The 19,495-nt window shown below is 42.6% G+C and overlaps 1 protein-coding gene across 9 annotated transcripts in view; it reads left to right on the forward strand.

Moving 5' to 3' along the window:
* Positions 1-19,495, forward strand: part of LOC119965089 (polycomb protein SCMH1-like) — a 331,788-nt gene that overhangs the window by 287,694 nt on the left and 24,599 nt on the right. For 8 of the 9 annotated variants that reach the window (XM_038795382.1, XM_038795407.1, XM_038795392.1 and 5 more), the window contains 4 exons: positions 15,919-16,169; positions 16,802-16,931; positions 17,920-18,120; positions 18,840-19,028. In XM_038795382.1, the coding sequence (XP_038651310.1) occupies positions 15,919-16,169; positions 16,802-16,931; positions 17,920-18,120; positions 18,840-19,028 (771 nt within the window). The remainder of the gene's footprint in view (positions 1-15,918; positions 16,170-16,801; positions 16,932-17,919; positions 18,121-18,839; positions 19,029-19,495) is intronic. The other variant, XM_038795417.1, reaches the window with a different exon arrangement.

Genomic DNA, 19,495 nt, shown 5'->3' on the forward strand with positions numbered 1-19,495 from the left:
TACACGTGGACCAGAGCTAGCTGGTCTAGATAGTTAGCTTTAGTTTACATAGGGTAGTAGAGAGTCAACCCACAGGCAGCTGTGTGTTTTGTTACTAGAGTTCAATAAAACTCATATTGAACCAACGCCTTTGTTTGGTATATACTTGGTCAGTCAATTGCATCGTGTACAATCCGTGTTACCCCAGGGTGAACAACACGACAATCTACAGATTGCTTCACCTTCAGCCACTAGAATTTTGCAGGGTATTTTAATACTCTTAAGGATCCCCATTGAGTGATTGTGACAGGGTCAGAAAGTATAAACTATATCCTCTTTGAACTTCAAGTTGCATCTTTAAAGTTCTCACTTGGATACGTTTTGACTCGTAGATCTCCCTTTTGTATTTTGTTATTGCTGCTGTTCACGTGTTTAGCCTCACAATCAGACCAAAAGGACCTGATGATACTCAGATTGAATGCCCTGTATTATTTATTGCATGAAAAGTCTGGTGGTGCAATCAACCACAGCCTCCTGATAAAATACTCGCAGGTTTCAAACAGTAAATTAGAAATCAGAATAATGCACCTGTGTTTCATTACAGATGTTTTTGAATGGTTTTAGATCAGAACAACTGTGATAATATCAAACCAACAAGAAGGGCCTACAAAAAACAGAAAAAGCCAATAAAGTGCTTTTGAAGTGTAGTCCCTTTTGTAACATACATAGAAGTGTACGTGTGTGATGCGGCTAAAAGAGCGTGTGTGATGCCGGTAAACGTCGGTGTGTGAGGCTGATAAAAATGTGTGTGTGTAATGCCGATAAAAGTGCATGTGTCATGCCAGTAAAAGTGCGTGTGTAATGCTGATAAAAGTGGGTGTGTGATGCCGGTAAAGGTGGGTGTGTGATGCACGTAAAAGTGTGTGTAATGTCGATAAAAATGTGCGTGTAGCATTGATAAAGGTGTGTGCATGTGTTTGTGTGCAATGTCAGTAAAGGTATGTGCATGTTTGTGTGTAATGTCAGCAAAGGTGTGTGCGTGTTTGTGTGTAATGTCAGTAAAGGTGTATGCATGTTTGTGTGTAATGTCAGTAAAGGTGTGTGCGTGTTTGTGTGTAATGTCAGTAAAGGTGTATGCATGTTTGTGTGTAATGTCAGTAAAGGTGTGTGCATGTTTGTATGCAATGTCAGTAAAGGTGTGTGGTGTTTGTGTAATGTCAGTAAAGGTATGTGATGTTTGCATAATGTCAATAAAGATGTGTGTGTGTGTGTAATGTCCGTAAAGGTGTTTGTGTGTAATGTCAGTAAAGTGTGTGCGTGTTTGAGTAATATCAGTAAAGGTGTGTGCGTGTTTGTGTGTAAAGTTGTGTGTGTGTGTGTGTGTGTAATGTCAGTAAAGGTGTGTGTGTAATGTCAGTAAAGGTGTGTGCATGTTTGAGTAATGTCAGTAAAGGTGTGTGCGTGTTTGTGTGTAAAGGTGTGTGTGTGTAATGTCAGTAAAGGTGTGTGCATGTTTGAGTAATGTCAGTAAAGGTGTGCGCGTGTTTGTGTGTAAAGGTGTGTGTGTGTAATGTCAGGAAAGGTGTGTGTGTGTAATGTCAGTAAAGGTATGTGTGTGCAATATCAGTAAAGGTGTGTGTGTGTAATGTCATGAGAATGTCGCTTTAAGAAATGTTTGGCTTCTCATGTTACTGCAGTGATGTCAGAGTGTGGGTGGAGCTGAGCTCTGGTTCTGCTTTTTAGTTTCACTTTGAGAAAAGCTTGGATGTGTCTGGCTTTTTGGTTTCGTTTTTCAGTGTGTTGCAGCTGAAATCAGTCAAAGCAGTTGTACTGTTGATCTCTCTGCCATCAAAAGACAATCTCTTAATCATTTGGTGAATTCAGAATTATAAATGTTTTCAGTAGTGAATGTAAACTCTGATGTGCTTCTGTTTAAAGGTTTGTTAAGTCTTCTGGGTGTTAAAAGGACAGCATACAGATTACTTAGTGTTGTATTCTTTGGGGGTGTATTTGATTTACTGGTTGCTAAGATGTTCACTGTTTGTTATAGAAAGGTTAACTTGAGTTCATAGAATAAACATTGTTTTGTTTTAAGAAATACTGGTCCATTTCTGCTGTACCATACCTGTAGAGTGAGCCATGTGCTCCCCATAACACAATCTATTAAACGTTGTGGGTCAGGTGAACTCCATGATACACTTTGGGATTCTCTAAACCCTGACCTATAACTAATATCATGTGTGCGTAATGTCAGGCAAATGTGTGTGTGTAATATCAGTAAAGATGTGTACGTAATGTTAGTAAAGGTGTGTGTGTGTGAGGTATTGTCAGTAAAGGTGTGTGTGTTTGTGTAATGCCAGTAAAGATGTGTAGGTGTGTGTGTGTGTAATGTCAGTAAAGGTGTGTGTGTGATGTATTGTCAGTAAAGGTGTGTGTGTGATGTATTGTCAGTAAAGGTGTGTGTGTGTAATGCCAGTAAAGGTGTGTGTGTGTAATGCCAGTAAAGATGTCTAGGTGTGTGTGTGTGTGTAATGTCAGTAAAAGTATTTGCTTATTTGTGTGTAATGTTAAAAAAGGTGTGTGGTGTATGTGTGTAATGTCAGTAAAGGTGTGTGTGTAATGTCAGTAAAGGTGTGTGTGTAATGTCAGTAAAGGTGTGTGTGTAATGTCAGTAAAGGTGTGTGTGTAATGTCAGTAAAGGTGTGTGTAATGTCAGAAAGGTGTGTGTAATGTCAGTAAAGGTGTGTGTGTGGAATGTCATTAAAGGTGTGTGTGTGTAATGTCAGTAAAGGTGTGTGTGTGGAATGTCAGTAAAGGTGTGTGTGGAATGTCATTAAAGGTGTGTGTGTGGAATGTCAGTAAAGGTGTGTGTGTAGAATGTGAAAATGAAATGAAAATCGCTTATTGTCACGAGTAGGCTTCAATGAAGTTACTGTGAAAAGCCCCTAGTCGCCACATTCCGGCGTCTGTTCGGGGAGGCTGGTACGGGAATCGAACCGTGCTGCTGGCCTGCTTAGTCTGCTTTAAAAGCCAGCGATTTAGCTGTGTGAGCTAAACCAGCACCATCAGTAAAGGTGTGTGTGTGGAATGTCAGTAAAGGTGCGTGTGTGGAATGTCAGTAAAGGTGTGTGTCCAATGTCAGTAAAAGTGCTTGTGTGTGTATTGTCAGTAAAAGTGTGTGCATGTTTGTGTGTAATGTCAGCAAAGGTGTGTTTGGTGACATAATGTCAATAACGGTGTGTGTGTAATGTCAGTAAAGGTGTGTGCGTGTTTGTTTTTAATGTCAGTAAAGGTGTATGCTTGTTTGTGAGTAACTGTATGTGTAAAGGTGTCTGTGTGTGTGTGTGTAATGTCAGCAAAGGTGTGTGTGCAATGTCAGTCAAGTGTGTGTATAATGTCAGTAAAGGTGTATGTGCAATGTCAGTCAAGGTGTGTGTGTATGATGTCAGTAATGGTGTGTGTGTAATGTCAATAAAGGTGCATATAATATCAGTAAAGACATGTGTGTAATGTCAATAAAGGTGCATATAATATCAGTAAAGACATGTGTGTAATGTCAATAAAGGTGCATATAATATCAGTAAAGACATGTGTGTAATGTCAATAAAGGTGTGTGTAATATCAGTAAAGATGTGTGTGTAATGTCAGTAAAGGTGTGTGTGTGTAATGTCAATAAAGGTGTGTGTAATATCAGTAAAGATGTGTGTGTAATGTCAGTAATGGTGTGTGTGTGATGTATTGTCAGTAAAGGTGTGTGTGTGTAATGTCAGTAATGTGTGTGTGATGTATTGTCAGTAAAGGTGTGTGTGTGTAATGTCAGTAATGGTGTGTGTGTGATGTATTGTCAGTAAAGGTGTGTGTGTGTAATGTCAGTAAAGGTGTGTGTGTGATGTATTGTCAGTAAAGGTGTGTGTGTGATGTATTGTCAGTAAAGGTGTGTGTGTGTAATGTCAGTAATGGTGTGTGTGTGATGTATTGTCAGTAAAGGTGTGTGTGTGGAATGTCAGTAATGGTGGGTGTGTGATGTATTGTCAGTAAAGGTGTGTGTGTGTAATGTCAGTAAAGGTGTGTGTGTGATGTATTGTCAGTAAAGGTGTGTGTGTGATGTATTGTCAGTAAAGGTGTGTGTGTGTAATGTCAGTAATGGTGTGTGTGTGATGTATTGTCAGTAAAGGTGTGTGTGTGTAATGTCAGTAAAGGTGTGTGTGTGATGTATTGTCAGTAAAGGTGTGTGTGTGATGTATTGTCAGTAAAGGTGTGTGTGTGTAATGTCAGTAATGGTGTGTGTGTGATGTATTGTCAGTAAAGGTGTGTGTGTGTAATGTCAGTAATGGTGTGTGTGTGATGTATTGTCAGTAAAGGTGTGTGTGTGTAATGTCAGTAATGGTGTGTGTGTGATGTATTGTCAGTAAAGGTGTGTGTGTGTAATGTCAGTAATGGTGTGTGTGTGTAATGTCAGTAAAGGTGTGTGTGTGATGTATTGTCAGTAAAGGTGTGTGTGTGTGTATAATGTCAGTAAAAGTCTTTGCTTATTTGTATGTAATGTTGGTAAAAGTGTGTGCATTGTAGTGATCTGTCTTTCTGCTGGTTTGTAAAGGGTTAACAACTGCATCATAGTGTTAGACAGCCACTAGATGGCAGCACTAGATCCATGTATATAAACTGAACTCAGAGGATCTTTCCGATTCTTCGATCCAGGAGTGACTAGACAGCAGAGTGTTAGAGAGCTATAGCTTCGTTGGCAAGTGGAGTGAAACATAATTAATATTTCTTCTGATTTACTTTATCATCAGTTATAGTTTTGGAGAGTGAACAAACTCAATAGTATTTATATTTGTTATTCATTAAATGTTATTTGCGTTAAATTGAAGACTGATAGTTTCATTGAAATACAACCATCAGACCAGTCTGGGAGTAAAGCAAAAAGTAATAAAGTACTACGATTACATAATATAACACGCATGCGTGTGTAATGTTAAAAAAGGTGTGGTGTTTTGTGTGTAATGTCAGTAAAGGTGTGTGTAATGTCAGTAAAGGTGTGTGTGTGTAATGTCAGCAAAAGTGCTTGTGTGTGTAATGTCAGCAAAGGTGTGTTTGGTGACATAATGTCAATAAAGGTGTGTGTGTGGAATGTCAGTAAAGGTGTGTGCATGGAATGTCAGTAAAGGTGTGTGTGCAATGTCAGTAAAAGTGTGTGTGTGCAATGTCAGTAAAAGTGTGTGTGTGCAATGTCAGTAAAAGTGCTTGTGTGTGTGTAATGTCAGCAAAGGTGTGTTTGGTGACATAATGTCAATAAAGGTGTAATGTCAGTAAAGGTGTGTGCGTGTTTGTTTGTAATGTCAGTAAAGGTGTGTGTGTGGAATGTCAGTAAAGGTGTGTGTAATTTCAGTAAAGTTGTGTGTGTGTGTGTGTGTGTGTGTGTGTGTCGGGGAACACTTCAGCAGTCAAGGGCATTCGGCCTCTTATTTCCGGGAAAGCGTTCTCCAATGCGGCCTTCAGGACGCGCGACAATGAAGAATCGCTGAGCAGAAACTTATAGCCAAGTTCCGCACACATGAGCGCAGCCTCAACCGGGATCTGGGATTCATGTCGCATTACATTCATCCCCCACCATCTGGCCTGGGCTAGCAAAATCCTACCAACTGTCCTGGCTTGAGACAATTCACACTCTTTAACCTGGGGTTACCCCTATCTCTGGATCTGTAAAGACTTAATTACCTGCAAATGCTCGCATTCTCACAGCCGTTTACATATTTCGACCAGGTTAAGCATTTGGAGGTCTGCTGTGTGAGCTTTCGAGAATTAAGAATTGCAACTCCCGGTGTACATTGTCCCATCCCCACCTTCACCCCAAACCTCCATCAAAATCGCTATTTCTTTATTGACCAGCTCATAGGGGCTGTTTAGCACAGGGCTAAATTGCTGGCTTTGAAAGCAGACCAAGCAGGCCAGCAGCACGGTTCGATTCCTGTAACAGCCTTCCTGGACAGGTGCCGGAATGTGGCGACTAGGGGCTTTTCACAGTAACTTCATTTGAAGCCTACTTGTGACAATAAGCGATTTTCATTTTTCATTTAACTCTAGTGCCATGGTGAGTGACCTTCAGTTGAACCTGAGCAATACTGTTTGGAATTGGTCGAGCTCATTGATGTGATTATATTTGTGACTGTTGCTGCTGGAATTTGACATTAATGATATCTACTAAATTGACAAATGGTATCTAACTGAGCAGCACTATGTTCTTGAGAAGTATTTTACCCTCAAATAGAACGCAAAAAATGTTAGTTAATATTATCGGTATATGTTAAGGTTTTATCAATAGTGCATGTTGTTTTCCTATCTGAATGTATTCAGCTACTTTGAAATTCAAATTAGATTTTCAAAGATGTTTCTTGAGGCTCCATGAAGACTTAGAACTGATGGTTTATTACAGTGATAACATTTGCAATTCTCCAATGCACTGGTGTCTGAATTCCAAGAATTATAAAGCGCAACCAAGAAAATGATTCTCCCTCGTGTGCTTCAGATTTTAATGTGGGGCCCACTCAAAAATCCATCAATGATGTCAATAGTGTACACACACAGACCACTTTTACAAAGCAACAAGCAGTCAGGCTGCACTCGGATTTTGAGGTAACTGCTTTTAGACTGAACTGAGGAACTTGATTGATAACATGCACTGTAAACTAATTTGACAGCTGGAGTGCTCAATGTTTGTGGCTGAAAACATTGTTCTTTCAGAACAAGAAAAAGTACAATTCTATGTTGACACAAATGAAAGATTTTGTGCAGCATGATGACAAAAGGTCATTTAATGGGTCCCATCATTCCCTGGCAGAGGGGTAAAAGAACATGGAATTTAAAGCAGACCTCTGTCTTATTATCTCTCGCGCTCTCAGGAGAGGGAAATGGAGGGTGAACTGGTAGGGCATGGGGAAGTTTGGCATCAATTGGAATCTGACTGATCTCCTACCCTGGAAGTGTAGATTATTGCCAGAAACATTCTCTGTCTGAAGCAAAACATTCTTATCGTTCACTGAGGTGTAAAAAGCGACAGTCAAATCCTTTGAATAAGAACCAAGCAAAATTTTCTCAAAGTTTTGGTCCGTGGGTTTTTGTTTTCTATCAACTTCCTACCCGCCCTCATTCCCATATTCAGCAAACTGGGTTTTCAAATTACTGTGTAAATTAAATCTTTATTGTCAGACAGTAGTGGTTTGAATTGGAGGCTGACCATCATGGCAGAGATAAATGAGTATCGGAATTATCCAGAGGGTGGATCAAGAGCTCCCATTTGTTGATTAGTTAGAAGGTATTTCCTGCTCTTATTCGCTATCCAGAATGTCATGTCCAGTGATGGGCGTTGGGACTCAGCAGAGAGTCACAATTGGCTTCAGCATCAGTGGTTTAGGGGGAAACAGCCACAGTAATTATCTTCCTGATTGCTACTCACCAACACTGGCTGAAAGCACATGGACATGTAGGCTTGAAGTCAAAGGATTTGGCCCTGATCCGTGCCCCCATAGAGTCTTTACTCTCTAACCTACACATGAAGTGGCCACTAGAAAGGTCACTAGTAGATTGTCAGCGAGATTGAACAATTGTGGAAAATTGATTCATAGTGATGACAAAGCAAATTATATAATAATGAAAGCTTTTCTGTGCAGAAGGGGAGAAAAAAAAAGTTGCATTTAGTTTGCACTTTTCACAACCACCAGACGTCTTAAAGAACTTTATAGCCAATAGAATAGAGAGATCTGGGCGAGCATATCCACCGATCACTGAAAGTGGCAACGCATGTGGATAAGGTGGTCAAGAAGGCATACGGCATGCTGGCCTTCATCGGTCGGGTAGTAACTATTTTAATGTAGGAAATGGGGACATCAAATTGCTGAGATCAATCTCCCACAGATTTAGATATATTGTCACCTGTACCGAGGTACAGTGAAAAGTATTGTTCTGTGTACAGTCCAGGCAGATCATTCCATACATGAAACACATGGGACATACAATAAATACACAATGTAAATACATAGACATAGACATCGGGTGAAGCACTCACAGTATAGTGCAAACAACTGTAGAGAAGATACGTAGAGCAATTAACTCAGTCCATAAGTGGTTCATTCAGGACTCTGGTAACAGCGGGAAAAATACGTTTTTGAATCTGTTGGTGCTCAGACTTTTGTATCTTCTGCCCGTTGGATGAGCTTGGAAGAGAGAGAGTAACCTGGGTGGGAGGGGTCTTTGATTATGCTTCCGTTTTCCCAAGGCAGCGAGAGGTATAGACAGAGTCAATGGATGGAAGGTGGGTTTGTGTGGTGGACTGGGCGGTGTTCACGACTCTCTCTAGTTTATTACGGTCTCGGGCTGGAAAGTTGCCATACCAGGCTGTGATGCAGCCAGATAGGATGCTTTCTATGGTGCATCTGTGAAGATTGGTAAGAGTCAATGTGGACATTCGAATTTCCTTAGTGTCCTGAGGAAGTATAGGCACTGTTGTGCTTTCTTGGTCATAATGTTGACGTGGGTGGACCAGGACAGAATGTTGGTGATGTGTACACCTAGGAATTTGAAGCTGTCAGCCATCTCCTTTCTTATTTATCTTTCAAGCTCTCCCGATCTTTATACCAAAGGCCTTTTTTCGGAACATGGACATGATAATTTCTGACTTCGTATTTGCGGAGAAGGTTCCGAGGGTGATGAGCGCCCCGCTACAGAGGCAAAGACAGCAGGGGAGTTGGCATTGCCAAACTTGCTTCATTGTTATTGGGCGGGGAATGTGGACAAGGTGCGGCGGTGTTGGGAAGGAGAAGGGGTAGAGTGGGTTAGGATGGAGGAGGAATCTTGTAAGGGGTCTAGTTTGAGGGCTATGGTGCTGGCAGTGTTGCAATGGCTCTGAGTAGGTATTCAGGGAGGCCGGTGGTGCAGTCCACAGTGAAGATATGGAATCATTTGAGGAGGCATTTTAGAGTGGAAGGGATGTTGGTGCTAACGCCACTGTGCGAGAATCATGGGAGGGTCTATACAGGGGGTGGAGGGAAGTGGGGCTGGTCAAGGAGAGGAATCTGGTCAAGGAGAGGAAGGGTTTGCCAGTCTGGAGAAGCTAAGGAAGAGGGTAGAGTTGCCCAGGGGGGGTGCGTTCACGTATCTGCAGGTTAAGGACTTTGTGCGAAAGTCTGGAGGGAGTTCCCTAGGTTGCCGGGATACAGCCTGCTGGAGCGACTGCTGCTTCTGGGTGTGGAAGGGGAGGGAAGCATTGGGTATATATACAAGTGACTGAGGGAGGCGAGCGGGTAGTGAAGATCAAAGAGAAATGGGAAGCAGAGTTGGGAGGGGAGATCAATTGGGGAGTATGGAATGAGGCACTGCGTAGGGTAAACGGGACCTTCTCTTGTGCAAAGATGAGCCTGATACAGTTTAAGCTGGTCCACAGGATGCATATGACTCAGCCGAGAATGAGTGGGTTCTTTCAGAGGCTAGCAGATGAGTGTGAGAGATGTGGGCGTGGGCCAGTGAACCACACGCACATGTTTTGCGAAAAATTGGGAAGATTCTGCTTGGGAGTTTCGCGGTCTTAGCCGGGATAGAGGAGGAGGGTAACCTGGACCCTTTGGTGGTGACATTTGGGGTATCAGAGAAGCCAGAGCTCATGGAGAGGAGGAAGGCCGATGTCATGACCTTCGCCTCCCTGATTGCATGGCGGCGAATGTTGTTGGAGTGGCGGTCGGCATCGCCACCGGGGTTAGCTGTTTGGTTGGGTGGCCTGTATGACTTCCTGCAGTTGGAGAAGATAAAATATGAGTTAAGTGGCTCTTCAGGGGGTTTGAGGAAAGGTGGGAGATGTTTGTTCAAAAATAACTAACGGAGTGGCTGGAGACATATTTTGTTTTTGCATACAGTGGGTTGTTGTGACATGCATGTCACAATATCTATGGGAAGGCAGGATCAGCCACGATCATAATGAATGGAGGAGCAGGCTCGAAGGGCCTCCTCCTATTTAGAAATTTGCATGTCACAACAACCCCCTGTATGCAAAACCAAAATACTTTTCTAGCTTCTCCGTTAGTTATTTTTGAATGCAATCTTAAACTTGTGCCCACTGTTCACAAAAATACTGACCAGTGCAGATTGCTTTTCCTCATAGTACATAAAAATAGACCATTAAATTAATGTGTGTGTGTGTGGTGTGTGTGTGTGTGTGCTGGTCCTCTAAAGGAACAGTTCACCCATTGTCACTATGCTTGCCTAGCACGGTAACACAAGTGATTAGCACTGTGGCTTCACAGCACCAGGGTCCCAAGTTCGATTCCCTGCTGGGTCACTGTCTGTGCGGAGTCTGAAAGTTCTCCCCTTGTCTGCGTGGGTTTCCACCGGGTGCTCCACTTTCCTCCCACAGTCCAAACACGTGCAGGTTAGGTGGATTGGCCATGATAAATTGCCCTTAGTGACCAAAAAAAAACGTTTAGGAAGGGTTATTGGGCTACGGGGATAGGGTGGAAGTGAGGGCTTAAGTGGGTCGGTGCAGACTCGATGGGCCAAGTGGTCTCCTTCTGCACTGTATGTTCTATGTTCTCCCAGTGGCTCTGTACATTTCTTCCTTTTCAGTTCATGCTCCAATTTCTTTTTGAAGTCCTCAATTGGCCCTGCCTCCACTTCTACTGCTGAGTAATACGTGACGTTTGAAGATTTTAAAAAAAACATCATTGGTGCATGATGCAATTCACTAAAACTATGTAAAACTATTTCTGCCCTTATTGCAACAATGTGTCATATATCCACTTTAACATTCTAGATTATTAGTCATTTTACTGAGGTAATCCCTGTTTGGAAGTTCCATGTGAAGAATGCTGTTGAAGATGATGAAGGATGTGCTGTTGAATATTATGGATCAGAAACAAAAGTGATTATTTTCTGGTGGTTGATATCTGAATTTACTAGTCAGATTTAATCGCCGTTTCAGTTGATTTGCCTTGCATTGTAATCCTGAAGAGAAACACTGTCTTGGGACACATTTTCCAATTAAACACTTAGTCAAAAGTATTTAGAAAAGTTCATAAACTTCTGGTTGTTAAATTGGAGGAAAAGGAAGGTCATTGTAGCCGGAGCATTAGGCTGTGCTTCCCTTAGTTCAATAACTTCGTATTCAGTTCTATCCCTTTTTTATTCAAGCCCTTTTGCCATTTGTAATGGAGGACCTATTTTTCCATGTAGGTTTGGCAGTTAAAAGAGGGCCAACCTGTTAGTTGTAGTGTATACATAAATCTCTCCAGAATGTGCCAGCAGGCATTTTCCAACATACCGTGTGTGTATAAGCAGCTATTACAGTGTTTGCGGCTCGAGCTCATTTCAGGAAAAAGTTTGTTATGAACACTGGAGACTTGCCTGGAATATTATTGTTTCCAAAAATTGACAGCAAAGTGAAAGCTGAAGAGTTCATCCATCAATGTCCTGTGTCTTTATTTTCCCCTTCCCTAAAGGCTTTATCCATGAGGTAGCTGCGAACTTGGCAGGTCCTTACGTTCCTTATTGTTGTGCATTGTGATTTTATTCTGTGCCGCCAGTATTTGGCATGGTGGTTTTTAAGATGAGCATTACTGGCCAAGACTGGGAGTGTTTTAAATCATTCTATAATTAATGAATTTGAGTGAGTGAATTTGACTTCTACTGACTTGGAGTTGTGCTTCTGTAGATGAGAATATCTCTCAATATCCTTGAAATATACGTCCCGATTTTGTGCACTCTGCCTATTTCTGTAATTGGATCAGAGATTTGTTAGATTACATCACTGGTACCTGTTTCATGGACTTTGGACTCATTCGCAAATACCCTAATAATAAAGGACAAACACACAAGAAGAAAGCTGTTCATTGCAAATGTTATCCTTTATGTTCTATGCTGTAAAAACACAATAGGCGTTACTTTCTCACAGAGTCATAATGTTGGGGAATCTTCACATATATTCTAAAGTAAACTTGGAAGTATGTGCATGAGGGAAATAATGTTTCTTGAAACCATTCAAACCTTGCTTCTAATGTATTTATATTGCTAGACCCAGAATTTCCTCAGTCTTATTTACATTACAATTTACATTAGTTTCTATGCTGATCTTGCTGAGGAGAACTTGTGTCTCAATTTCCAATGGGGTTCATTCACCAATGAACCTTAAAGAATGCTATTAAATGCAAAACATTCACCATGCTTCAGAATGAGACTTGTGAGTTAATTGTCTACTGCTTTTGTTCACTTATCTTTCAATTTCTTTATACATTCTGGGCAGAATTTAGCTTTGGAGACTTGGATCCCAGCGAAAGCCTTGTGTCGCCTCTTTGAGAAGGCCTGCTGCATTAAGTGCTCAACAGGCACTTAACTAGGCAGTAGTGGGCCTTCTCCAGGATCAGGACACTCCCACTCCCACAGAACTGCCGCCCTCTTCGCTGCTTGGCAGTGCCACTGCGGCTGCTGCGGGTAATGCACCCACTCGAGGTCCAGGGTCTTAGAATCATAGAATGGTTACATTACAGAAGGAGACTGTTCAGCCCATTGTGTCTGTCGCTGAGAGACATCAGGCCACAGGTGAGCGGGGTGGGGTGGGGTGTGGGACAGTCTCATAGGAGTCTGGGGAATCCCCTACCTGCCACTGGATTGATGCCTTTTGACACAAAATCCTATACAAGCAATGGAGAAAGGAGGATGGCAGATTTAAGATACTCATTTTAATATGCCGCACTAATCAATCGAGTAGCTTGCAAGTACGGTGAAAATGGTAGATCATTGTAAATTCAAAATCTTAATTATGGTTCTCGAAGGGGTCTTGTTTCTACCTAAGGATTTGATGCAGTATATTGTAATATCTAGCTAAAACAGCAATTATGTTACTGACCATTTGTGGGCAGCACGCTAGCATAGTGATTAGCACAATTGCTTCACAGCTCCAGGGTCCCAGGTTCGATTTGGGTCACTGTCTGCGCGGAGTCTGCATGTTCTCCATGTGTCTGCGTGAGTTTCCTCCGGGTGCTCCGATTTCCTCCCACAGTCCAAAGATGTGCAGGTCAGGTGGACTGGCCATGCTAAATTGCCCTTCGTGTCCAAAATTTCCCTTCATGTTGGGTGGGGTAACTGGGTTATGGGGATAGGATGGAGGTGTGCGGTTGGGAAGGGTGCTCTTTCCAAGAGCCGGTGCAGACTCGATGGACCGAATGGCCTCCTTCTGCACTGTAAATTCTAGAATCTATGAATCATTCTTTATTTTTTTCAGTTTTGTTTCTGGTGATACTGAGGGAATTAAATTAATTAAATCACCGCCTCAGAATGTAGAATAATTTTAAAATCTCTCTTACCCCAACCCCATTTTGTGTTGCTTCCTCGACTACTCAGAATTTTATGGAAGTAATTCATCTGTTGTGAAAATTTAAGCAAGGCACGGAGGACTGTTATAATTCATGCTTTTTATAATGACGATAAAACCAACTTGAGCGGCGCAGTGGTTAGCACAGCTGCCTCACGGCGCTGAGGACCTGGGTTTGATCCCGGCCCTGGGTCACTGTTCGTGTGGAGTTAGCACATTCTCCTCGTTTTTCCATGGGTTTCACCCCCACAACCCAAACGATGTGTAGGTTCTCTGCATCGGCCTTGATAAATTGCCCATTAATTGGAAAAGAGTAATTGGGTACTCAAAATTTGAATTGGCCGGAGAATTTAAATTTCCGACCAAATCGCGGGCAGCGCCGCTTTCGTGATGCTCCGCCCCCTCCAAAGTGTAGTACGCTACGCAGCATATCGGTAGCCTCAGGCCATTGCCTGAGGCCCACCCCCGATGCTCCGCCCCCGACGGCCGAGTTCCCGACGGCATGGGTCTCTCGTGTTCTCTTCCCGTCGGGAACTCAGCATGGCGGCTGCAGCCTCAGTCCAGCGCCGCCATAGTTGGGGGAGGGCCTTTCGCAGCAGGGGAGACTCTGTCAGGGTCTGGGGGCACTGTTGGGGGTTGGACTGGGGCGCGCGAGCCGACCAAGGTGGTGGCATTGTTTTGCAAGTCGGGTCCACGAGCGGCCATCGCCATGTTGCGCGGCCGCTGCAGTCTGCTGTCCTGCGCATGTGCAACCAAGGACCCAGCAATTCTCTGGCAGTATCGGCAGCTAGAGTCGGGTGCTCTATGCTGCTTGGCTGCTAGCCCCCAGCTACGCGGAGGATCAGTGGCCGTTTTGCACCTAATGTTTGGGCATAAAATGCCACCATTCCCACGCCGGTATGAGGACACAGCCTCACAATCGGAGAATCCAGCCCCCTATTTTTTAATAGTGATTCAGGTAGTAAGCTGTTTCAGATACAGGAGAGATGTTTTAGGTATGTATTGAATTAGCACATTACAGAAACTAAAGAGACGTGCTGAAAGTTAATGAGAAAAATATTCCTTGTGTTTATTTAAGGGATGAATTTCTAATTTCTAATTTTCTAGATGGTAGTGGTCATAGGTTTGGAAGGTGCTGCTAAGGAGCTTTAGTGAATTCCTACACTTCATCTTATAGATGGCACACACTGCTGTGCTTTTTCTCCATTTCCTCATCCATGGAGGTGTGTTGATGTGAAAACAGCTGCTTGTGAAAACCCAAACATTCAGGATAGGTTTCCATCTGACTTGTTCTGGACTCCAATTGCTGTCTTAACGTACCATGCAGCTGAAATCAATAACTCAGGAGGGGTGGATAGAAGCCCCTTGTTTAACTTGTCATGTGAGTGTCCCTTTAAGAAAAATGTGTTTATCAAATGGCTGCAGTGATGTCGTTGTGTGGGTGAAGCTGAGCTGTGATTCCGGCTTTTACTTTCATTTTGAGCTGGAAGCTGTTTTGTAGCTGAGTTTTTGGTTTTGTTTTCAGTTGGGAACTGCATTCTAACACAAAGATGTATTTTGATCTCTCTCTCTCTGCATGCTAAAGAATTTCTTCAGATCACTTGAGGGGCTGGTTTAGCACAGGGTTAAATCATTGGTTTTGAAAGCAGACCATGGCAGGCCAGCAGCTCGGTTCAATTCCCGTACCAGCCTCCCCGAACAGGCGCCAAAATGTGGCAACTAGGGGCTTTTCACAGTAACTTCATTTGACGTCTACTTGTGACAATAAGCGATTTTCATTTCATTTTCATAATTTAAAAGTGATAACTGCTTTCTGTAGAGAATTCAAACCTGCTCTGTTTGTTAAAAAGGGCATTTGACTTATGGATGTTGTTAACAAAGTTATTAAGGGTTACCTATAGAGTATTGTATCTGTGGGGATTATTTGTGTTGGTAGTTGATAAACTGTTTACTGTATGTTTATAAAATGTTAACTGGATTCATAGAATAATCATTGTTTTGTTTAAAAATAGTTGAGGTCTCTGTGGCATAACACCTGGAAAGTGTTCTCATAACCAAAATGTATTTAAAGTTGTGGGTCAGATGAACTCCATGACATACTTTGGTGTTCTCTAAACCCTGGCCCATAACAAACTGGTGGGTGACATGATACAGGAACAGGAGTCGACCATTCTATTCCGCAAGCCAGTTCTGTTAATTGGTGAGATCAGGGTTAATCTATTTACGTTTCTTCCATAGCCTTCATACCCTTTATCAAACAAAAATCTTAAACCATCAAAACTAAATATTGGTGAAATTGGTGTTGCATTGGGAATGGTATGAAATGGTACTAGCAGTATACAATATGACATTTTTGTCCTAATGTCTTAGTTTGCTAACCTAGAATCTTCTCATATGTTATGTGATATGTTGTAGATAGATGGCGGACACAGACATGATGGGCCGAAGGGCCTCTTTCTGTACTGCAGAACTCTACAACCTATAAGTTGTCCTTAATCAATTCATCATAATATGTGAGAGTGCGCATCATGACATCTAGCAGGTAATTGAGCAAAAATTGACTTTCAATCATATTTGTTTTGTTTCTCCAGTGGTCATCTCAAAGAATCTGTCTGCACCGACAGAGGTCAATACAGAGAAGCATAACATGCAGGCCTCAGTGGAAGTGATAACAGAGCAGCTTCCAGTCCAGCGTGGCCGCAAGCCCGGGAGGAAGAAGAGCCGGGTGGGACAGGCAGCCTACGTACACAAGTCAGAAATACAGCACCCAATCCCGTCATCCACCAAGCCAGTGGAACCACTAAAAATCCCAAAGAAGAGAGGGCCAAAGCCCGGGAGCAAGGTAGCTCATTTTAGGAGTGGCAGCTGGCTTGCCAAACTGATCCTCCCGTGCTGATTGTGTGAAATATTTAATTTAGCACAGGGGAACAGTTGACATTTTTATGAACATGTAGCTAGGGACATCAACTCCCCTTTCTGCCATTGTGCCAGGCATGGTTTACTCTCGATGCTAGGTAACTTCAAAGTGTGAGTTATGGGATTTAGGGGTGGGCAATGGATGTGGCATTGTTCACATTCAAGAACAAAGAGTGTCTAATTTAATTGTGCAATTTTCACTTGTAAATCGCTGTTACAGTTACAAGAGAAGCTTGGCTATTGTAGGAACTCTTATTTGGGGAAAGAAATTGCAGATGGCAAACATCGTAATAAGTCCTGACTACTATCTCTAATTATTGAAATATGTTTTGAATGCATCTTGTTTTAAATATTCAGTGTCCTAGAGTTTCAAATGTGTGTGCATTTATAGTATTTCAAAATTCCAGCACTTTGAAGAATTACTGAAGAATTTATTAAACTATTTTTGAGCTTTTGATTTGAGGTCCTATAGTATGGTCGGATTTCTTTTTTGGTAGTGAGGCAATTCTCCAAGTTAATAAATCCCTAATGACCCAAATTGTTTTATTCCTTTCATAGCGGAAACCTCGTACCCTACAGAATTCTGTGCCAACCTTCCCTACCTCCAGCACACCAGAGCCAGACACTAGCACAGTTCCTCAAGATGCAGCCACTATCCCCAGCACAGCCATCATGCAATCTCCAACAGGTAAGCTGATTGCCGGGACATTAAGTTGGATTGAATCAGAATTCCGGCAGTATAGTTTATTTAATCTGGCTCTTCAGGAATAATAAAGCAGGATAATTTCAGACAAATTCTCTTGTGACCTTTCAAAACATCTTGTATTACTGCACCAAGAGGTCTCGTTGGTGGAAGGGTACTATTCACATTGGTGACAAGTGCTTGTCTATGAAGACTACCTCATTGAAACATAGAAAATAGGTACACGTGTAGGCCATTCGGCCCTTCAAGTCTGCTCTGCCATTCATATGATCATGGCTGATCCTCTATCTCAACGCCGTACTCCAGCGCTACCCCCAGGCCCCTTGACACCTTTAGAGTCTAGAAATCTATTTCCTCCTTAAATGTATTCAATGACTGGGGGCAGCACAGCACCAGGAACCCGAGTTCGATTCCGACCTGGGATGACTGTCTGTGTGGAATTTGCACATTCTCTTCATGTCTGCAAGGGTTTCTTCCAGTTATTTCCTACAATCCAAAGATGTTCAGGTTAGGTGGATTGGCCGTGCTAAATTGTCCCTTAGTGTCCAAAGGTGAGGTGGAGTTACAGGGTTGTGGGGATAGGACGAGGGGTTGGGCCCCAGGTAGGGTGCTCTTTCGGAGTGTTGATGCAGACTTGATGGGCTGAATGGCCTCCTTCTGCATTGTAGGAATTCTGTGACTTGGCCTCTGCAGCCTTCCGGGGTAGAGAATTCCACAGTTTCACCTTCCTCTGAGTGAAGAGGTTTCTCTTCATCTTAGTCTTAAATGGCCTACCCCATATCCACGCTAAATTGCCCCTTAATTGGAAAACAAAATAATTGGATACTCTAAATTTATTTTAAAAACATTCTATTTGCCTTTCTGTAATGCTTATCTATTTTGCCTGAAAGGTGACTAGTATTGGCTACTTTTGACCTTTGTGTGACAACTTGGAATGTAAGTATCTGATTTCTATATATTTGTGTATGTTTAGTCTGTGTTTACTTGAACAAAAGTGGCAATGCAGGACCACACCTGGACAGGAAAAAGGTGCAGCAACTTCCTGATCACTTTGGACCTGCTCGGGCTTCAGTTGTCTTGCAACAGGCTGTACAAGCTTGCATAGACTGTGCATACAATCAGAAGATGGTTTACTCCTTCCTGAAGCAGGGCCATGGTGGAGAGGTGATATCTGGTAAGTCAACAATACATCACAGTTAAAGATGTGTTGCCACTGCGAACTCTGTTTTCAGTGGTTAATGTTTTGTCTATGGACTCAGTCTGAAGTTCCTATGATCCTAACACAGGGTCCAGACGACTTAATGGTTGCAAATTCCTTAATTTACAGTGCCATAGAATCCCTACAATGCAGAAGGAGGCCATTCAGCCCATCATGTCTGCATCGACCCTCTATATGAGCTCTCTAACTTAGGCCCATTCCCCCGCCGTATCCCCGTAACCCCGCCTAACCTTTGGACACTAAAAGGCAATTTAGAATGGCCAATCCACCTAATCTACACATCTTTGGACTGTGGGAAGAAACTGGAGCACCCGGAGGAAACCCACACAGACACGGGGAGAAAGTGCAAACTCCACACAGTCACTCAAGGTCGGAATCAAACCTGGATCCCTGACGTTGTGAGGCAGCAGTGCCGGCCACTGTACACCTGCCGACCACTGTCACTGTGCTGCCCACTGTGCCGCTGTCAACACAGAACCCAAAGAGCACAAGTTTAAAAAGAACAAGCAAATTGACAATGAATTATTTAGATATATCGCAAACGTTCAGATATTCTTAATAAAGAAGATGTACCCCACAAGTCCTTGATTACAACTAGTACCAAATGCATTGTGTTGTTCCCTTGTTCAATGAGATTATTTTAAAACGTTTTTTGCTTTGTTCTGTTTTCTTAGCCTCATTTGACCGTGAGCAGCACACTTTAAACCTGCCAGCAGTAAACAGTGTTGTGTATGCCCTGCGCTTCCTGGAGAAATTGTGCCGTAGCCTGCGATGTGAAAATCTCTTTGGGAATCAGCCTTTCAGCGCGATCAATGCAGCTAATCACAACATGACTGAGTACGGAAGTGACCGGTTCATGTCAGGTACCATTACAGGCTGTGAGAAGAATATTCTGGGAATTTTCCCAGCACTTTTGATTAAGTTTGCTGAAGATATTTGTGAAAATGTTGGGAAGTTACACATTTTCTTGGCAAAAATCAGTAAAATTTTACAAGATTCCTTTTAATCCTATGCTATTAAATATTACAAGGGAAACAAAGACCAACAGACATCACTTCCAGCATTGTGGGCGGTTTATTCAACAGTGTTATCACTGGTCCCCAGGTGAGGTACTCACAGAGCCATGGAACTTTACAGCACAGAAAGAGTCCATTCAGCCCATCATGTCTGTGCCGGCCATCAAGCACCAATCTATTCTAATCCCATATTCCAGCACTTGGTCCATAGTTTTGTATGTTGTGGTGTTTCAAGTGCTCATCAAGTGCTTCTTAAATATTGTGAACGTTCCTGCTTCTTCCATCCTTTCAGACGGTCAGTTCCAGATTCCCAC

Source organism: Scyliorhinus canicula, chromosome 1 (assembly GCF_902713615.1).
Source record: "Scyliorhinus canicula chromosome 1, sScyCan1.1, whole genome shotgun sequence".
NCBI lineage: Eukaryota > Metazoa > Chordata > Chondrichthyes > Carcharhiniformes > Scyliorhinidae > Scyliorhinus > Scyliorhinus canicula.